Here is a 23,053-nt window from a genome sequence, read left to right on the forward strand (position 1 = left end):
CCTAAGTTCACAAATGAGGCACATTCGATTACACAAGTAATGCATGTTGAGGTAAAACATGCAAAAAGGTGTCAATATTGTCATTGTTGTGGCTGTATTTATTTTATGTTTTCTGCGCTTAAAGCTGCAGTATGTAAGGTTTTGGCTTAATTTGGTCAAATATCCATAATCACCTCTGAGCATATTGTAATTCAAAATGTTCGGATAGGAAATGGGACTTTTGCAGCTTCTCTTGGCTGTGTGTATGAGCTTTAGAAATCCAGGAGCGTGATGCAACATTTCAGCCAATCGGAGATATTTTTACAGAGAGCTGTATGAGTTGTTGAGTGGTGTTACCATTGGCTGCCCAACTAAAGTCAATGCACGTTCACATCCTCTGTAAAGTACAATGACACGCAGTCTTCCCTAGATACTGATTTCAGAGGGAGAACGAGAACAGACAGGATAAATCACGTGTAAACCTAAGAGAAGTAGGTGGAGAGAACAGACGTAATTAAGTAAGTCTGGATGCGGAGTGGAGTGGGTCTGACCGGCAGCTGGGATCACTGCAGCTGCCTGTGTGAGCTGTGTTGCGCCAGGGGAGGGGCTCACAGCAGCAGCCGCTGCTGCTTTGGAGGACAGTAACTAGACAGTGATACGTGTATTCATGTCAAAGTCTGAATCTAAAACACCAGAAACTCTCCAAAAGACTCCTTGCACAATATTACGATCTCTGATGGTAGAGCTGGAGTGTGTGGGCCAGTACTATTGATCAACACTTATGGTGATTTGAATTTGATCAGGATGGTGGGAGATTGCAAAGGCTAGAGACAATAGTGTTCAGAGGGTTAAATCGGCAAAAATTAGTGTTTTTAGTATTCAAGTGAGACGTGGCTTTCAGAGAGGGAGAACCTCAGCACTCCATTGCTGTGTGCCATTGTGTACCATGTTGTCACACATGAGGAAGCAGAAGAAGGGAGCCTGGGCCGTGACGGAGCATGTGGAACGGCGACCACGGGTTGAGCCTGGCTCAGAGCTACGCTCAGATTCAGTGATGGAGACTGAAATGGCTTCGGATCATGATTACTGTGTGGTCCCTCAAAGAAGAGCAAAGGCAAGCAATTAGGTAGACGAGAACAAAGCTCTACATCTCCAGGTAAAGGATCTTCAACAACAGTTGGAGTCCTCAAACTTCGCCATTCGCCAGCCTTGTGGGATAGAGCGCCTGTCTTTGACCCAGAATCATATTTCTGGTATGACTTCATCAAGAATAAAATAAAGTTTGATACATAAATGATTATCGCCAACATTTTTTGTTTACATCGCCTAGCCCTGACTTGAACACATAATCATCTCCTTTCATCGTGGAAATGGAACGACCTTACAATGCACTGAGCTGTTCATTTGGCTAATAAACAAAACTAGCAATGGGGTGAATTTAGAGCTCTTTGTTGGCGAGTAAACATTTTCTCTTTCCTAAAAGATAAATAAATAAAATGTCCCATTTTTTACAAACCTTTGTTTTCTAACTTTATCATAAGGCAAACGTGAAAAAAAGAAGGAAAAAAGTATACAATACATTAAAAGATGAAGGTTTTAAATGGTCTTTCAATTACAAGGTAGGAGAAAATGTAACTTCCTAATGAATTGGTTTCTTAGCTTTATTGAATTATGTTCTTTTCAGGTAAAAGGTACATATACCTATGATTTATGATTATAAGATTTGGTACAGTTTATTGCAGAAGTGATCCTATCGCCGCACCAATTATTACACTGAAATAAAATGGACAAAGTTCATTGTAAGCAGTCGTTGTGAGGTACCGAGTCAAGGGGAACGTTGTATTGGTGGATGTAGTGGGGGGCTTATCGGGAGTGTCTGCTTGATTTAACAGAGAGGTGATAAAATATTTAGCAGACTGTTTACATAGCCAAAGGGGGTGAGAATGGGGACGAGCAATAGAAGAGAAGCACAGAGGCTTGCTCTTATAGCCTATGTGGGAGCTGGGGAGCTGGTAATGAGGATGGCATGCTGGCATCTTCGTTACAGAGCACAACGGCACTACATGGTCTCTCTGCCCAGCTGACAGCAGGCTGCCTGCATACACACCACGCTACCACTTACTAATTAAAACATATAGATTAGAGAGGGAGAGCAATCAGGTACGAGGAGGTTTGTGCACGCACTGACACTAGTACACACTTTACGCCAAAAGCCTCGGTTGTAATGAGGCCTAATTGTGCTGTCAAAACAAATTAAGAAGAATTTGTTACTTGCGAACAGCAGCACATAAATCTTTCACTGAGCAAAATATAAAATCATAAATAAACATATTTAAAGGGAACCCCAGATGGCAGGATTCAAGTGTTAATTATATTCTATCCATGCATGTGTTTTGCATAGTTTGCATGTGCTCATTGGCCAGGTTTATATGGGAGCTTTAATTCCTCATTAATTCAGAATAAAAGTCAAATCCTCTTTAAACTGACCTTGGAAACACTTCATTCTGAATGCAAATGTAATTAAACTTAAATCCGAATTAGGCGGCTGGTTTATTCCAATTTTAATTCTGAATTAAATAACTCTTCTATCGTGTAAACGCTTAATTCCACTTTAAGTTCAATTCTGCACATGATCGGCCAGTCGCGATGACGTGCGGTGACGAAACAATTCAAGATGGCCACCCGGACTAGAGCCGAGACTATTTATTTAATAAAAGCCTTAGAAGACTTTTTGAGTCTTCTAAGGCTTTCAATGTATAATATTTCAAAATATAATGAAAAGAATGGATGGATAAAAGCATAAACCTAAGCATGGACTTATTACACACACACGGACATCAGCAAACGGAGCAGGCTTCATGTATGGATGGATACTAAATCCCAGAGATGGAGTAAATGCATCCCCGTACTGCTGCACAGGCTGTAATACGTATCACCAAGTTTATCATTGTACCTGTTGTTAGAGCTACTATCTTTACCAGGGAGCAAATATTTATTCCTGGTTATTGTGTTCCCGAGTTTTACTGGGCTTTATTTACTGGTGATTAGTTCCTATCGATCTTCTCCTGCTCAGCTGACCAAAGTGAAACCGTATGTTATTATTGTAGAGCTGTTGTTTCAAAACTACAATCAAAATAAAAGTGAAAACAGTTCTCGTGTGGTCTTCTATGTTAGAGCCAACAATAAAAGGTTTGTTGTGTGTTTTTTTCTGATAGACGTGATATGTCACGTTCGCCCCCTGTCCAATCAGAGCCTTCCCAACCCCCAGACCTAAAGCGGAACTGAATAAATTACTATTTCCATGTAAATTCAAAGCAGAACACTTTAATTCTGAATAAGTTAATGTGAAATAACTGATTCCGAATTAAAAAACATCATGAAACCATGGCCATTGAACTTGAAATTTAGATTGACTGGAGTTTTAAGTTCCTGGGTTCAAGCCCAGGGGTGGACACTAGAGTCCTTTCTGTGTGGAGTTTGCATGTTCTCCTCGTGCTTATGTCGGTTTTGTCAGGGTACTCCGCCTTCCCCCCCACCCTGACTGAAGTCTCCAAATAGCCCCTGGAATGAGTGTGATTGTTTGTTTGCCTGGTGATAGGCACCAGCAGAGCACCGCAACCTTGAAGTGGAATAAATAGGTCAGAAAATGGATGAATGGAGTTTCAAGTTAGCAGTAGGAGACTCCTACAGCAAATCAGCTGCCCCCCTCTGAAGAATGAAAACTTTTGTTGGTAAAAAAAAATGTTTTACCATTTATGAAAAAGTTAAAAAGTTTAATTAGTCTTCTTAAAAATGATATTAACAAATATTAATATTTTTTTTTGGGGGGGGGGGGGGTGGAACATCCTTTGGCCATGGTATGAGAACAGCCAATAAAGTAATTTACTCAAAAACTGTTTAACAACTGCTCTCACTAATTAGACATTTTTAATATATGTTGCGTTACCTATAAAGAGACATAATGAACTTCATTTATATGCACTATATGATAAGCTATTGTTCTTTTTTTCGAATTTGATGCCATGCAAAATGTGTTATTTTCAAAGGTTCGGACTTCATCAGTTGTGTTTTCAACTCCTAAACTCTTGATGCAATGGAAATCTTTATAGGTTTTAAACAGATGGTGATGTCTATGGGGTACATGCATCATATAGTGTAATGAGGAGTGTCCAATTATTTTTGAGACTGAGTGTTTATGTCTTCCTACTAATTAATTATTATTGACCTACATCTGGGGTGTCCAGCTTTGTCCCTAGATAGCCACGGACTGCAGTGACTTATTATCACGCCTTCTGGAGAGATTGTGGGGGAAAAATTCATTAAATTCAAAGTTGTGTGCCTACTTTTCTTCCACAGAGTTGAGATAGTTGAAGCAGAACGGTGTCATTTTTTTTTCATGTTTTATTATTGTTTTTTTTTTTTTGCTGAACACCAAAATGTGATGACCTGGCGTATGGGTCAGAGCCTCTCTAAAACTTAACTTTTTTAAGGTTTTGCTGATTCCAAACAAAAGAAAGCAGTGGCAAAATGGAAATTGTACACCAAGCCATTGTTTAAGAACTTACAGCTAGTTCTGCCAGAATAATGTCAGAATATTGTGGGCATTGAAGTCTGTTGCTGAAATTGGAAAATCCCTTTAATTGTAGATTCCCCACTGAGCTTTTCAGTAATACTGCACCTCCCATTTCCTTTGCAGTACCTTTTCTTCATTTCTTTTTACGCTCAACAAGGGGAATTATTTCTGCATGAAGTGATGTGCTCTCATATTCTTTTTGTTCCCGTTTCTCTTACTTCATCTCTAATGGGCAATTACTTCAGACCTATTGCTGAGGCCATGGTATTGCACCAACGTTCAATTGATCACTTGCCCATAGTACTAAGCTTCCACAAGCACTTTAAGGTTAGCCTTCCCTGTTTAAATAATGGATTACAAGTCCATGGAAAATAAAAGACTGAGATTGCTGTTACTGAAGCAGTCTCTCAGAGGTTATAAGAGAAATAAAGGCTCCATATGGGTCCCGAGAGAGAGAGAGAGAGAGAGAGAGAGAGAGAAATCATTAGAGACGGATAAGTTTCGATCAAGTGATTTTCTTCCTCTGTAATCATCCATCCTTGTGACACAGTTACCTTTTATTTTTGTAATTAGACTCAACTTGCACCTAGTCATTCAGTGTATAAAGAGCTGGGAATGAGAAATTAAAAATTAGGGATGCACCAAAATGAAAATTTGTGGCCGAAGCCGAATAAAATATAAACGCTTGGCTGAATACCGAATATCGAATGTGGTTGTTAAGTTTTTCATTATTTTTTTTTAAATAGTGCATAAATAGCTGAGAATACATTTTTAGACATGTTTTTTTAAACAAAGTACATTTTTTTTTAATATTCTGACATGTTTTAAATATTCCAGTAGCCTTTGCTTTTCAAAAAATGCACAACAAAGTTTTTCATTTATATTAGCCCTTTAAATAAAACAAAACATGCATTCCAAAAAAAAAACTAAAGTGCATTAAAGGGGAGGTATGATAAAAAAAAATCACTTTCTAATGGTTTTGCTACAGTGATATACATTCCTTTAGCCTCATTCAGAGGGACAGAGTTGTAAAAGTTCTGTTTCCTCCCTCCCTTGTTATTCCACATTTTAAAAAAGTCAGCTTTAAACGGGCCAGTTGGATTTTGCCCACGTTGGCAGGTGACGTCACCTAACATGCCTCCTAGAATGTGAGCTCCTCCCTCTCCAACTATCTAACAGCTAAAACAACAATTGGTGGCTCACAGCGCTAACAACGGACTTGGATGTGGAATTAAACGGCTTCCAACTGTTACTTGGTGACGGACGACGGAGAGCGGAAAGCAGAAAGGAGAGTCTGGATGTGTTTGTGTGGAAAGGAGGAGCTGCTGCTCACAGACGCACACACGTTTCCGACTCAAAATCACTGCACGTCGTTTGATTGCGTCATTGCGTCACACGCTACTATTCGGCCTTGCTTTTAACTCACTAAACCGAAGGCCGAATGTGGCTTTTTTTTGCAAAATTTGGCCAAATATATTCGGTGCATTCCTATTAAAAATGCTTCCAGAGAGTTGTATCCATCCTCCCTCCAGAATGTCCTGGCTGACTGAGGTTTTGACATAGATGGTCACATGGTAAACCTCCATAGCAAGGGCAGCTAAACTTACATTGAACTACAATGGAAAGAAATAGCTGACATGTTGGAGCTTTTCTATTGAGCTATACCTTTCTTTTTGTGTAATTGGGCAAAATTAGTAGACAATGTAAACCCTTTGGTAGTAATTAAGCAGAGGCCAAAGCATTTAAGATGTTAAGCAATAACTAAAATGTTAGGAATTATCGAGTTATTCATTTTTTATCACTGTAGGTGTAAAATAATTATTTATTTTAGGATTCAGCCAAATAATGAGTGAAGTGCTGGAAAACTTTTGTTTTAAAACAAATAAGGAGAGAACTTTTCCACTTCTGCAGATGATGCAACTTTCATTTATAGTGCATGTAGAATGTGCCAGTGTGCCTTGCCTGAGATTTAAAGCAGCAGGCAAAAAAAAGATACAGAAGCCACAGCCCCACACAGCACTTGCTTTGTAGATATGTGGCACTTTCATATCTGTTTATTGATCAGAGCAGATGTGTGTCAATCAATCTTATCTGGGCTCCACACACTCTCCAACTAACCTCCAGGGCCAGGCCAAGCAATACTGCACCATACTGAGAGCCCAAAGCCACTCACATCATCATCAGACACCTTGAGCACATTTTTCTGTTTGTAGGTGTGCCAGAGTGAGTGTGTCAATATAACAAGGTGCTGAACATAAAGGTGCACTGGAGGACACATGGAAAGCGAAAGAAAGTGACAGCTTAAGCTAAAACCTAAGATTAACCTTTATAAATAAGTCATTTCCACTTGCTTAAAACTCTCTTTTCGCATGTCATGCTGAGGGGGACTTTAAACCATCTGAACAAGAGATTCAATAAAAGGCTGGCCTTTTCTTAAGATTAAAACTCAATGCTACTGTGGCTTTTCAGTATTTTGACAAAATAAACAATCTAAATAAAAGAATCAAGCTTAGCAAAAAGCCTAATGGTACGTTCACACTAAACGCGTTTTGGGCATCAAAATTGTGCCTCACGTGCGTAGTTGGACGCTTGTGCTCATTGAATACACTCTATTCCAGCAGAAGAGCGCCTGTCCATCTGTCTCCGCCTCTGGTTAGTGTTTTTTCCCTTCTCATTATTCTGAATACGTCACGGTTTTGGAACGCTCCTGATTGGTCGACGCACCGCGATATGCCCACAAGTTCAACAATCCTAACTCCAGCATCGGACGCACGTCAAAAGCTTCTGCCGTGCGAAAAGCTTCAAAACGCGTCGCACAGGAGGCGCAGGACGCGCAGCGGGACCTCCGACGCTCCCTAGAAGCGCATCCACCATATATTGTGAATGTACACCTGACGCTTTTGACGCGTTTCGCGTGAACACGTCATAAGACTTCATAACATCAACCCCGTCAATATTGTTGATCAAAGGCACATTGATGTTCTGTATATGCAAGCCAATAATAGAACAAATTTGTTTGCCATAACAAGTTTCCCCTCCCTTCAAAAAGAAGGTAAAATGAAAAGCAAGACATTTTGTAAGTAAGATACTTCCATCTTTTAGAGTCAACACAATTCTCCATTAAGCTTACTACTTACCTCGGCAGACGTTGCCATTGTCCGGTTCAAACCCAGCCTTGCATGTGCAGCTACCAATAGGAACCATCCACTCTCCATCTCCATTGCAGTAAAGCTTAATTGGGACATCTACTTCCTCTGAATTAGGGATACAAATCCCTCGGGCAATGACCAATGAGGTGCTTTCAGCTCCTGTCATCGTCTCTGGAAAAATTGCAAAGTTCTGCACCACACTTGGACACTTTTTATAGAATACCCTAACGGACAAAAGAGACATGCAGGCTCCATAGTCCTGGAAGGCCAAGTAGAAACCATTCTTCGATAGAGGTCCAAAGCTTCGCACCTCAGTGTTGACCTTCATTAAGCGTCCACCAAAGTCAACCTGTGAGAAACTTTCATCTGCAGCAATTGTGTCCACCTTAAGGTATGGGGCCTCCATCCAGAAGGCTGTGCCTTTGGTGGCAATGACAGCATCACTTTCATAGTAGTAGAGGTTAAAGGTCTCCTTGCAGGAACCAGGGACGTTTCGGATGGAGCTGCAGTCTCGCACAGTGAATCGAATTTCCACATAAATGCGCTGTGCACTACGCCGATCAATAAAGGTGGTGAGGAGCCAGTTGTTCTGACTGGGCTCAAAGACATTGCACACCTGGTAGGTCCTAATGGTGTTGAGGTTTTCATCATAGCCACTCACCTCCTCCCACTGCATTGGGAAAAAAGAGAAGAAACAGAAAATGGGTAATTAGTTACAAAGTAGTCATTTGTCATTTTTGACAGTGAATAATAATATTGGGTAAGCCATTGAGGCTTTATGCAGATAGTTCTAATGGATAGTTCTTTCTCCATTATCCTAAAGGTTAAAATATGAATTGTTTTTTTAAACAGACAGAACCTTTTCACAGAAAAATGCATTAATTGGTTTAAAAAACAAAATGGTCTTCTTCTTGTTTAGCAACAGCAAGACACAGCGTTATCATTTCATTCCCACAGCTGTGGTATGAGAGACATTGGCTGCCAAACAATTATTGTGACTGTGAAGCTTCTCTGCAATCAGTGCATCAATAGGCTTTAAGTTGATGCATCCTCAAATGTGGTGTGCAATAAATTCAAGATAATACACTGCCGAGTTGCAATTAGAAATATCAGGGCAACATGGCAGCCAAGACCCAGTCTGATGGAAATGCATTCACACGCATACCTCGCTGAATACTCAGTGGGCTCTTGTTGCAGGTGTGACCCACAAAGTACAGTGAATGGAGCTTTGGAAGCAGCCTGAGAAAATGCACATGGTGCAACCACATCATAGTGAAAATATGCCATTACCATTTTGGCTTGAGTTTTTTAGGAAGGAAAAAAAAATGATGACCATTTTCTGTGAGTCAGGATTATCACACATTTTTGAAGCGACATACCTCGAATATGTATTATTCTCATCCAGATGCTGTCGGTAAGAAAACATTAATGGGGTCTATACGGTAGTGGAATAAGCTGGCCGAGAGTCAGTTCATGTGTCTTGTGTGGCTGATTCTCCTGGTGCTTCCTCTTTGTTCTGACCTTTAAAGCCCAAGCTTCGAAATTAGGCTAATAGACATGACAGTATGCGCTCTTCGTGTATTGCCTCAACTGCAAGTCAATTTATCAAAAAGATGAAAAACTCTTGAATTTTGATGTCAACATAGCAGCTGGTTTACAATATTTGAATAATGAACCAAAGTTTGATAAATATGTACAAATCTAGAGAGGATAAATCAAGAAAGTGTACATTTGGTAAGATTATGTATAGCGGGTGGGGTGGGGGTACGTGGATGACAGTGGACACTGCTGACATGATAAATGAGTTTACAGAAATCTGAGGGGCAAATTAAAGCCTTTTTTTTCCACTGCTGCTCCCCCCGGTGCCCACTTCTCCCCACTCTCTCCTCTTTCTTCTGTTCTCATCTCTCGTCCCTGCTCTGTAACGACCATTCATCAGCATTACAGGAACCTGTCCCTTTCAGCGCTGCCTGTTCATTAATACAGCCAGCCCAAGGCCCCCTCTGTACCCGTCTGCTGTAGCCAAGGAGGGAGTCCTCACCACCTCTCGTCTAGCCAAATGACCACCATCTTTCACAGCGGAGAGGGGCTCCAGGCGTCTCTAATAACGCCCATCCAAAATGTGTCCAGAAAGTCATTGGGTTCCATAATAATGACTTCAAACATTTTATTTCCTCCTCAGTAGATATTTTGTGTCATCACAGTGCCAAAGACTAATAAAACTAGAAGCATTTGCACAGCAGGTGGATATGAAACTTTACAGGAAAAAAAAAAAAAAAAAACATTTGCTCCTTCTTCAACTTCTTTGCATTCATTTGCCATCCACACCTCTGTGTTTATATGCACTAATAGAACATATGTTTTATAATTTGATGGTTTACAAACCACATATGGATTTTCTAGCTCTTGTTTTGCTGCTAAAAGCTTGAGGCTACATGCCACATTTCTGCTCGTGTGAGTCCCATCCATTAAATGATTCCAAGTAAAAACAGCTTTTTTTTCTCTTCTGCATCTCTGCTCACTTAAGATTTAATAATGTGTGTGTAAGGGACTTTAACGGCAATTGTGGAATTAAATGAACAAACGAAAACAGTGTCTGGTGCTACTTCTTTTGAACGCAAAGAACTTCACCAAGTGCAAAAATTACATGGAAACTTTCAGAAAAGTCTTGAACGAAAAACTAAAATGCAGTGTTTTCCATATTGCTGCATAAACAAAAACATAATCCTAAAAGTTTTGTTTGCTTATTTTATTGAGTATCATAATCATAATAATTTATGATGGACTAAATCATTTCTTTAAAGCACACCATTTTCTGTGCACAATGTCTGGTGTGTTAAATATATTACATTTATTTTGCTCCTTTTAAATGAGGTTGGCTGACTATACTACCACAAACTAAATGCTGAACATAAATCAACAGCAAACGCCAACTATGGTATCCATCACAAACACAAGTAATACAAGAGCACTCAGAGAGCACTAACCTCTTCTAAGTTTGGATCCGCCCACAAATTTCATTTAATCAGTTCATCTTTTGAAATATCCTGCCTCAAAAATTTCTTCTGGATACTAAATCTACAGTAACATTCTGGATAGTAATAATCGATGACAACGCAAAAAAAATATGCCCGACGCAAAATTTGCGTGCCGCCAACCAAACAAAGATGGCGGCGCCACAGAATAACTACTGTAACTGCGAGTGGCTCCTCCGAGTTTCAAAAGTGCAAAGCAGTGAAGGCACGCACTCGTTTGTCGAAGGTAGCCGTTCCCCGTAACCCTCGTCCTTTATCCCGGGTGTGACCGGATGGCAGCGGCGGTGGCAGCAGCACGCACACACACACATGCACACACGCACACTAGTTTATTTTTGTTGGAAAAGCACTTTCTGTATTAGCATTTGGAATTTGAGTTTAAGAAAAATGTGACTGGCAGAGTGTATTACTTTAAGTTGTTATTTTAATGTGATTGAAGAATTAAAAGATGCACTTTTTCAGTAAGCTAGGCCTATGTGTTTTTCAACATAAATCTTAATTCTAGGCTGCCAACTCCCACTGCCTTTTTTTTTTATTGAATGCTACTTATGACTTATGCATTATTTTGTGCTTTTATATTCTTACATGAAACTTTATTTTGGAATTTTGAGTTGAAGAGTATTAACATATATTGCAATGTTAATTCATGTTGTTGATTTTTTCATTTTGGATATGTAAATCAACACTTATAAATTACTTTTAGTCAATTAATAATCAAATCAAACTGGAAAAATGATCGTTAGATTAATCGATGCATTAAAAAAATAATCATTAGATTAATCGTTTAAAAAAAAAAATGTTTATCCCAGCCCTAATTCCAGATAATCTCCACAATCACACTCGTTCTTTTGACATTGTCTATCAGCTCAACATTTACATTTGTTTAAAAGTTTTTGAGATATCCTGCTCACAAACATACACATTAATAGACAAACGGACAGACATGTGAAAACACCACATGAGTCTCCTTGGCAGAGGTATATACTGTATATATATGACAGGGACCTGACACCCAAGTGATAAGAAAACTCTTGTTATGTCCGTGCATACATTTTCCATGATTGCATTGCTTCCTGCCTGGACATTTTCTGCATGCCAGTAAAAAAGACATCTTGGAAATACGAAAATAAACCAACATCCAGCTTTGTTAACAATTACAATATTTATTTTATCACAGACAGACATCATCTTCAACACCTGTTAAGTCCTACGGGCTATTTAAGTACACAGATTTTTTTTTTTTTGGGCACAAGGAAGGAAACTGATCATATGCAAAAGGTCCCAGGTCCATCCAAGTGTTGAAATTAAGTTGCTAACAGTCTCACTTTTTAAACAACCATGACAAATGTTGAACACCAGCAAAACATCCCACTGGCTCCACTATAATACTTTGCTTTTATCTGTAATAAAGAAGACACAGTTCCACTGCACCTGATGGTAAGTTTGGCCATCATGTGTGCCATTACAGCGGCTTTGTTTTATAGGCCGTACAAAGAAGATGGACACTTAATGTGTGTTAATGACCACTCAGAGCCAGCAGGGCTGGGAAGAGGAGAATATAAAAAAAATGAGAACAGGTGAGGCAGGGTGATGGATAAGAAAAAAATACAGAAATGGAGAGAGATCAAGGAGAAGCTGGATGGAGTGTGGTAGCAGTAATATATTCAGGCTGATGCTCCTCTTCCAACAACCTCAGCTCACTGCCATCAAGACATCGATACTCCACTCTCATAAGACCATTCATCACATTGATCTCTGGCCATTATCCTGAAAGACTAAAATACCACATAGAAGCTCAGATGGCCAAAGTCGTGTTGAAAAGCTAGAGCATCCAATATTTTGCAAGGAACAAACAGTCTCACACAATCCCAATTTCATCAGAACGCGGAAACCAAACTTATAGATGTGTAGGAAAAAAAAGTCATCCAACAAAGCAGAGCAATCAGCTCCTAGCAACAGTTAGCCATGATTGGATTATGTTTTTACTGTTTATCTAATGGATTATAAATCATATCCATATAGAAATATGATTAAAAAAAAATTCTACTATTCTACAATGTAACAGCAAAACAACACACCGACTAGTTTAAGGTGAGTGTACTAGCATATGAGGTAGCAAGGAATACTGTAGAATTTCTTTGCCTGATCTTTAACCTGAAGTCTGATGTCTGATCCTCAGTGGAGTCACTTTCATACACTGCTTTTCAAATCCATCAACACCACCAAATACAGCTACGTACTAAGACGTAGCAGATGCAAAATGATGATGAGCAACTCAGAGCTTTTTCATACTTTCTGCTCCTTATAAAAGTCTGGAAAAGACCACAATTGAACATGAGAACTGTTGAATGTGGTAATTGGAAAAAAATGTCAAAGCTGTCACTAATAAACGTGATGCAAATGGTTTTTACAGCAGAACTAAAGACAAAAGTTGCATTCAACGGTTTACTGTGAAGTCCAAATGGAGTCACTCCACCGACACTTCCTTTTCCTTGACCTTCGACTTCATCCTCACATACCTCTGGCTAAACCCGCTAACAACAGCTGGTTTTTGTTCAATGTAAGTTAAAGCTTCTGACTTTGATTTAGGCTTTAAAGGAGAAGAAATGCCGTGAAAGACTTGACACCATCTTTGGTCTCAAGGTGGTAGTGATTGGAGGATTATATTAATGTTCTCAATAGGCCTGGGATTTGGAGGGTTCTGTACAGTATCTTAGCCGTTCCTAGCACTGCTCACTTCTGGACTGAGGCTTCAGATCTTGATCCTTGTTTTTTTGGAGCAACTTTGCCAGTTTGGGGGTCATTGACCCAAGTGCTCCTACTACCACAGAGACCAAATGGGCTTTGACCTTCCATATATGCGCCAGTTGTTCTTCGAGCCCTTGGTAACTTCCTCATCTTCTTTCTTCCTGATGTTGCAGTCTGCTGGTGTCTTTACATTTATGACTGTCTCAAATGCCTTTGGGTCTGATCTGTGGTTAGAGCCTGGTCTCATGGTAACTTGTTCTTGTGCTACCATGATTAGTGGCCTCCTTGTGAATGACAGTAGCATGTGGGATCCTAAGGTACTTGTAGCTGTTCTTGATATTGCCAATTGCCTCCCATCGGTAGGTACACTCCCTCAGTCCTGATCATCTTACCTCTCTTGGATCCCATCCTGCCACACCTGTCTAACTCGAAAGACATGTTGATATCCTTGCTGTATATCTGGGTGGTGTGGATCAATGAGCCAATGTCAAGCTCATTCTTAGCATACAGCTTGATGTCATCCACGTAGAGCAGGTGACTGATTGTTACTTACTGCCATTCAGAATTGGTCTTCATAGCTGTCTTGTCTATGGTCTGTACATTTCCTTGGTATAACGCTTAACTTGATGTTGAACCGGGCATTGGGATTTGAGTTGGCCTATGGGGTGATGGTCAACATTCTCATGGAGTTCTTGATAAAGGCAGTAGTGTTCTATTGATCTTGTACAGTTCCAGACATTCCAGTGTGACATTGAGTCGTAGGCTTTCTTCAACTCAATCCAGGCAGTGCGCAGGTTGGTGTCCCTACTTAGGAGATTGCTCTGTCACACCTGTAGCTGGTGTTTGGTTTCCCTGGTGTTCTTTCCATACTTTGCTCATGTACTCACACATGTTCCTATTTATCTTAACCACTAGAGTGCCTGACAGGAGCCTTCATGTTACAGGTTATTGGGTGGTAATTGTAAGGAACGTATATACTATCAATGTAAATGTATGATGAATGTATATCATACATACATGGTGTCACTAGCACCTAGTTGGACAGCATGTTAGCATTGATTATCTACAAATTAATAATAAGCAACAATAATATTTGCTTTTATAAGGGAGTAACACAAACAAAATGTAGGAAGCTGGTCTCCAGAGAGTAAAGCTAATTTACCCAGAACAGTGTCAAACTTACTGTTATGAAGAAATTTGAATATTGCATGCCAGAGACTGGTGTGCAATGCTGCAGGAGGCATGTTTGAAATGCAGGTGCTTGGCAGCAGCAATTATATATTATTTCCAGCCGTGTCTCTGCTAACTGTGTTAACTTTGTTTACATTGCACTGCTGCTCAACATTGAATAGTTTTTCAGCAAACATTTCAGCAATACTTTTCTTCCACAGTTCCAAAGAGTCCAAAATATGTATAAAGTTCCATTTGTCAATATAAAGCACATGAATCCAAGGTAACTAGGCCAAGGCCTAACACAGTCCAGTAGTCTCCGATGAAAGCAACAGTTTGTGCAGGTTGTAATGCTACAATTTTTGTAGTCCTTTCTTTTTGTGGTGGTTATAAATAATAGTATTAAATAACCTTTTTATCGCCCTCTAGATTATGACAAAAAGACTGGACTAGCAAATTAATTGGCACACACGCATGTAAACACACTGATTTGTTAAATCTAGTGTTATAGTAGTCGAGACGGGTCTTGGTCTCGAGACCAAATTTTAAATGCCTCGGTCCTCGTCTCGGACTCTGAAGCATTTTGAGACTCGGTCTTGTCTCGGACTAGCCGCCCGGACTCGGGAGAACTGCCACCTGAAATGGTCTGGCTTGGTGGCAGTTCTCGCGAGATTAGTGCTGACAGCGGCAACAAACCCAAAAACAACTCAGAAGAGAGATGATGAATGAAGACGTTCCAGCAAAAAAAACAAGAAACTGGTGTAAAATATGTTGTGAAATGTGACAGAGAGTTTATCTTCCTAAAGAGCAGCAGGATGGGACACAGTTACACGTTCTGTTAGATTAATAACTGAGATTTTAACGTCTACCACAACGTAAGTCACCATGAAAAATCAGCCAATCACAAGCGACACAAATATACACTGCTTTATAAGTGTTAAAGAATGTAACGTCTGTAATAAATGTGTCTAAAAAAGTCTTTAGTGAATACCAGAGAACCACATGAGTGAGAAATTATAATAAAGTATATAATGAAAATAAAATGTTAATGTCTAACTTAAAGACAAACATGTGAAATTAATAATAAATATGCAATGTGTTGATTTGTATATAAACTATAAGTATATTAAATAAACACATGTGCTTCATATACACATTTATGTTTTTATTTAGGCTGGGCGATATATATCAAGATTCAAGATTCAACTATATTATTTCATATATATATATATATATATATATATATATTATATATATATATATATATATATGAGTGCACATATTGATCAGCTGTTTGCTAATAAATGTCCCTGTGTAGCATTTTACATCAGCAAATTTAAACCAGAATTGTCTTTCTGGTCAGACTTATTTAATAAAATGATCTAGATTTATATCATATATCACCATTTTTGAGAAAATATATTGAAATATGAGTTTTGGTCCATATCACCCAGCTCTAGTAGGAATGTTCACACAGCATTTTAATGTTACTAAAGGTCACCTACCAGATTATATCACATAATTGTATTTAGTAAGTGGTTGACAAGTGGTATTTTATATTTCTTGTACACTTTTCCTTACAATATAAGGGATACTGCTTGGTTGAGCGGTGGGACGGCTCGTAGTGGGCGGCAGAAAATTTCCCTTATTTTCAAATTCAAAAACTTGACAGGTATGTACCGAGGTCCGTGTGTGTTTATTAAGTCCGTGTGTGGTTCGTGTGAAAGTCTGCATGTTTATGCCTCTGTCCATCCCCTCTTTTCATTATATCCATGTCTTTTAAGGCTTCATTAAATAGTGTCGGCTGTCGTCCTGGCCGCCGCATCTTTGATTATGTCGTCACCAGCGCGTCATCGCCGCAAGTCGCACAAGCCAGAATGAGTCAAATAACTGTAAAGAGGTCTTATATTAGTCTATTATCTTTTTAAAGTGGTGTTTTTTGTGGCTTTAGACTCCAATTACATTTATGTATATAATATGTTCCCCACAATATAAACAGGTTCAGAATATAACTATTTTTTAATTTTTCTGTTTCCACTGTATCGATAATAATAACAATCTTTCTCAACAAGAACTATTGATTGATTTGTCACATGACTGTTCCAGGGTTTGAGTTTGTTTTATTTAGTTTCACATCTACCTGTAGTTCTATGTTTTTTAGACTGATGACAACTTGTTTGTAGTTTTATTTCAGAAAGTTTCACTTTTACAGTTACAGCTGGAAACCTTTGTTAATTGAATATCCTAGTTACATTACAGCAACCAAATTAAACTATATCAACTAGTGGAATTAATAAAAATGGCCTTTTTTGTCCGTCAAATGATTAAGAGAGAATTATATTTAACTGTTGAACCTTGTCATAATTTTATTTATTTATATTTTTTAAATAGGAAAAAAAACATGTTTATGGTCTTTGTCTTGGGTCTCGTCCTCGGCTTGTCTCGTCTTGGTCTTGACTTGGTCTCGGTGCATTCTGGTCTCGGGCAAGTCTTGGTCTCGGATAGTGTGGTCTTGAACACAACACTAGTTAAATCCAAGGTCCCTGAAGGACATTGGATTGTAGGCGGATGCACAAAGTGGAAAAGGGATTGAACTCTTGGGCCCATGCTGAAAGATGTGCTTTCTCATTCCGAAAAACCTCACTGCTGTCGGCAATCACAAGTGGCTTTTTCCTTCTGGGAGCTGTTTGAAATCCCTCACCGTTATGAGGATATTTGCATCCCAACGCTCAGACTCACCCTAAGCATTGGAGAATAGACATGTCACCAAAAGCAACAGTTTATCAACTTAGCTGAGGATTTATTTAAAAACAGTCATGCTTACCTTTAAATAAACCCCTACACACCACACACAAGCCAAAACTCAGTTTTTAAAATATGCCGTGGCATGATTGGTATTATCATCTCTGATCAGCTGTGTTATTGAAATGAGGATGCTGTCAGGGGCAGTTGCATGGGAATGATTATTTTGTGGGGCATCTGAGGCCTGTTCTGCCTGGCTGAATGTGATGGATGGGGAGGGAAATGTGATGTCTGAAACACTACCAGCCCTGCCAGACCTGGTCACTCTATAATTCCAGTCCACACAGTTTGACGGAGTCTGAGTAGAGCTGTGTCCGTCTGGCTGGTTCCTGCTAAAAGTTTGCTACATGGCCCTCTCCTTTAACCTCAACTCAATATAATTATTAGACTGAAGTATCGAGCAGGGCGGACAATACATTTGACCACGCTTTAAGACTTTAATAATACCATTTTAGTTTGAAAGTGCAAATACCGCCCCTGAATTTGAACATCAAGCAAAGCCTCTACACATAGAACGAATTTCTGCATCAGGTTTTTTTTTTCTTCTTCCTTTAGAAAAAAAATATAACCAAAAACAAAGAGTTTAAAAAGGCTGCTTCAAATCAGCAGCCATTGGTGCATTGAAGAGGTTCAGCGCGTAGCAAAACAATACCAGCTTTATAGCCTAACCTGAAAATAGTGTTCAATCCACTACAAAAAAAGTGGATTTTAAAACAAAATCATTTAGATCTCTGTATCTAAGTGAAAGATTTTTAAAAAAAATAAAGAGCTAGCGAATCAGAAGAGCATAATTAAATCAGCCTTGTGAGTGTGGAAGAGTTGCTTGATGTGAAAACATCAAATAATATTTTAAATAGAGTCCCTTGGTATCGTTTTCCATTGTAAAGTCATTGAACAATGACTGTTGGTGTAGAAGCCAACACATGTACGTTAAGATTACTCATGATCAGAGGTTGGGATTTGTTCACAAGACATTTTAGAGCTGGGAATGTCCTTTAGAAAATGTCCTTTTAATACATATTTTACAGAGTTGCTTCAGTTAAAGCTCGATACTACCGGTAGATACTTGGTATGGTTTGTATGAAGTTAAATAGTAAAATAGACTTCAATATTTACAAGCACACATTTCCTGCAACGTGTGGAGAACATGTTACAGATGACTTGGGTAGGGAGTGTATGAATAAATAAAAAGGAGACAAATTCATATTGACAGCCTATAGAATTTTAAAGGTAAGAGCTTGAATAATTCAAGTGGTCAAGAGAGGGAAAAAAAATGGTGAAGTGAAATGAATGTCACCACCTGGTCTGAGGGAACAAGAGGAAAAGGTATTTGAAAAGGCAGGAAAAAAGGAGAACTTGACACTTTGGCACTAGGAAGGGCTTGTGTGGTTTTAAGTTGAGGCGGTCTAGGAGCAAACCACAAAAAGTACTTCAAGTGGACCGAAAAAACTAAACAGTATCAAGATTCTGAGATACAACAAGGGACTTCTATACTTTCCTATAAGTGTGGAATTTGATAATTCCTGCTTCCAAATACAAAGTCAATGAGGTTTGTAGTTGGCTGAAAATTGAGAAAAAAAAGAGACACAATGAAGCACAAAAAAGAACTGAAAGGGGAAAAGGACATGGAAAGAGTGCGGATGAAAGGATGAAGAGGAGGAATGAAGGGATTGGGAGGATTTACAACTAATGCTGCCAACTCTGTAGGACTGCTGAAAAAGCAGGTACAGCAAGTCCTGGGGTACAGACAAGATCAGTCGCACGCACGTAAGTCTCTCTCTACAGTTCTTCAAAAAAGTACCAAGTATCTTGTTGTTCTATTTATTTTTGATGAAAAAAAAAAAAATATATATATATATATATATCTATATACATATATATGGTAGCGACATGTCTTTTTTAAAGGGAAAATTGTTGTTTTTCAAGAAAAAAAAATCCAAACTCAGGAAACTCTACTCTGTGTAACAGACACTAGCAAAACATGTCTTGCCAACCGTGCAAGGAAAGAAGAAACAAACAATGCACACAAGGAAATACACATGCAAACTGTCTACAGAAAGATAAAGGTGTGAACTTACAACATCAAGTTGTGATGCAGCAATCGCTAATGGCAGTTAATGTCAATCAACTAGTGGTGCACTGATTTATTTTTTGTCAAACATTGAGCAATATCCACGAAAAACATACTACATGTTGTTTTTAACTGCACATGAGGTAGTTATCTCAAATATAAATTAAAAGTTTAGAACATTGCTGTCCAAAATACTAAATTATATGACGTTCTTTAGACTTTCATTTTTCACATTTTAAAAACAAACTAAACTTGTCCAACAGGTTACTCTGCAGACCTGGTTTCAGCCAAAAAATAAAGTGAACAGCAGTATTTTGGTTTACAAATCAAGAAATCACAAGTTTTGGGCGTAGATGATAAATAATAATCTACAGGACAACCAAAAAAAAACAACCTTAAACCACCATAAATTGTCCTGAGTTTTAGGTTTCCTTGTCATGCAAAAATCAAAATAAAAAATCAAAATGGCATCATCTTTGTGGATATCTAAATGTTAAATCAATCTAAAAAATAATCTGCAACAGTTTACAAGATAAGAGCTCCTAAAACATTCTAAAAAATAATAAAGTGCATCATGTGCAACATTTTCATAAGTCAACGTGTAATGACAGAATGAATATGGCACAGGTTAGTTGTTCTCACACTTACTACAATCACTTGTTCATTAGTAGAAGCTTTTTATTCATGTACAAAGCCATTAACTCCATCGTTTTCTTCATAGTCGCTTTGCTCTTTTCACTGTTCATAAGCTCTAACAGCAGTCCACTGGCTGTTTTGCTCTGTTAGCTTTAGCATTAGCTTAATTTCTAACTTCAAATGCTCCACACTCAGCGGTGTAGCGGCGTCTAATGGTACGTTCAAATGCAATTGGGCGTCAAAATCGTGCCTCACATGCATAGTTTGTGACGCTTGTGCTCATTGAATACAGACGCTTGTCACCAGCGTTGAAGATGCTTGGGACGAGCGTTTAAGGGAGGGGCTTCTCTTTTTTTCTTATATCTCATTATTCTGAATACATCATGGTTGGGGAACGCTCCTGATTGGTCAACGCGCCGCAATATGCCCCAAATGTTCAAGAATCCCAACTCCAGTATCGGCCACGTTGGAGGCGCCGGACGCATGTCAAAAGCGTCCGCCGCGCAAGAAGCTTCAAAATGCGCTGCACAGGAGGCGTGGGATGCTCAGCGGAACCTCCAACGCTCCCTAGAAGCGTGTCCACCATATTTTGTGAATGTACACCTGCCGCTTTCAATGTGTTTGGGGTGAATGCGCCATTATGATGAATGAGGTAGCATTTTGTTTGCAGCTCCACCAGGACTTATTTCCGCATAAGAAATACAAATTGTGATCCTTTGATCTCTTTTTTTGGGTACTACTGCCGAACTGCGGACATGCTAAGCTCACCGTGCCTCCGACCCTCCGTGACTGTTGTTGTTATCCTATGCAGCAGAGGCATGGGCATGCACGCACGTGCACACATGACCTGGTAGGCAAGTCTGTCAGTCATGTCACAGCAGAAGGAGACAGTGGCTGACTTTATGCTCGACATATGCGGAGGTAGAAAAAAAATTGTCAGAAAAGATCGGTTTCATGTGCAAGGGGAAATCGGTGCATCCTTACAAGCAACTGTAATAAATGTCATGGAAATGTTAATACAAGTTTATCAAATACCGTAACTTACACACAGATGTGCAAAGAACGCACCCAGAGGTGTTGAAAACTGTGGACACACTGCAATGCAGCATAAGGACAAACCAGTGGCTGTAATAATAGTGATTTATTGTCTCACTAATCCAGTCTCCATGCTGGGCATGGACATCAGTCATAGGCCCAGGGCAAATTCTGCAATCAGGTCACAAACCTAATATTGCCTCCAATAACAATGGAAGTTAAACAAAACAAGTCTCTTACTGGTATGACCATATCAGACAACATATTGGGACCAGTGTGCACATCCAGTTTTATTTCATGAGGAATTTGATGGGGCATTGTTTTAAACGTGCACATGCTTGGTGTATCTATATTCCTTTGTGCAGTTTGTGCATGTATGGCATATGCATAAGCTTAAATGCGCTCCTCTCACCTGGCCTCACAAATAAACTCAGCCTCGCTCCCCATTTTTGTCCTCCTCTCATTCTATTTCAGCTCAAGCTCTAAGAGTTCAGAGTTCACCTTTAGCTCTCTTTCACTTCTTCTCACTCATCCTCACCTTGATTTCCCACAACTCTTTCTGACTCTTATTATCTTCACTCAATCAAGGCCAGATCATCCTTTCTGCCTTTACCCTTTCCGATTTCTCACTTTACTTTTCCCTCCCATTTTCTCTTGTGTAACCTCTGACCCACTGCCTGTCAGTCTTCCACGGTATGAATATTTGAGGATATCAGATAACACTATATCAACGACCAATGTGAGACAGAGAAAATTCCAGCTGGCATAGAATTAGATTCCATCCTCCTTATCGCAACCTTTTTTTTACGGGGTAGGAAAAAACTATTTTGTTAAACATTTGGACAGCAGAGAATAGAAACCCTGTTATTAGCATTAACACCTTTTCCTTAGACACAAAAAAGCAGTTTTTTGTAACATAACTGTGTTAATATTATTTTGAAGTTATTTCTAATCTTTGGGGTTTACTTTATTTCCAACTATTTATTTTCCACTGCCATTAGACTTAACTGACAGAAGTTGTGAATGAAAGACTATAAATAACTGTAAAATAAATGAGTAATTTGTATTATCATATCATTTAATGCAGGAATGGGCAACTCTTTATCACAGGGGGGGGTCACAAAACTGTGATTTTATCTGATCCGAGGGCCACATGATGAACATTCGTGTCAACATTAACACAAGGAGAAAAAATGGTTTTAAATGTTTTTTTTTTCTGTGTGGTTTGATGGTTTGTCAGTATTTAGCCATTTTGTGTGCTTTTAGAGTCATTATGTGTGTGTTTTTGTTATTTTTATGTTCCTGTTGTAAATATGTGTATTTTTCTGTCATTTTATGCATTTTTGTCAGCGATATGTAAATTTTTTGGGTCATTTTTCTGCAGTTTTGTTGTTTTCTGTATTTTCTTGTCATTTTCTGAGTGTGTTTTTTGTGATTTTGTAATTATTTTGTTTCAGTGGCTGTTGTGTCTGTCTTTGTTGTCCTTTCTGTATTTATACATATATATATATTGTATTTTGTGCATTTGGCTGTTGTGTGTGTGTTTTGGAGTGTATTTTACATATTATATCGAGCTTTGTATTCCTTCCAACTTCTTGAAATAAATTAAACCGAGGACCACAGTTGCCCACGTCTGCTTTCATGCGTGACACATTAATGGATGAACCCATTTTAAGTTATTTGCAACACACCAATAACCAAAAAAGAAGAAGAATAAGTAATGTGTATCTCTTTTGCAGGAAGAATGTATTGCATTATGTTAAGATTATCAGTTTGTTATTGTTTCATTTTTCTTGAATTGTTCAAAAACTGTCAAATTAATGAGGAATGTTATTTTGTCGCTTTATTAATTAAC

The 23,053-nt window shown here is 38.8% G+C and overlaps 1 protein-coding gene across 2 annotated transcripts in view; it reads right to left on the bottom strand.

The window, feature by feature from the left end:
* ephb1 (EPH receptor B1) overlaps positions 1 to 23,053 on the bottom strand; it is a 214,898-nt gene that overhangs the window by 111,120 nt on the left and 80,725 nt on the right. For both annotated transcript variants that reach the window (XM_028472190.1, XM_028472189.1), the window contains exon 3: positions 7,690 to 8,371. In XM_028472190.1, coding sequence (XP_028327991.1) covers positions 7,690 to 8,371 — 682 coding nt within the window. The remainder of the gene's footprint in view (positions 1 to 7,689; positions 8,372 to 23,053) is intronic.

This window comes from Gouania willdenowi, chromosome 17 (genome assembly GCF_900634775.1).
Source record: "Gouania willdenowi chromosome 17, fGouWil2.1, whole genome shotgun sequence".
Classification (NCBI taxonomy): Eukaryota; Metazoa; Chordata; class Actinopteri; order Blenniiformes; family Gobiesocidae; genus Gouania; species Gouania willdenowi.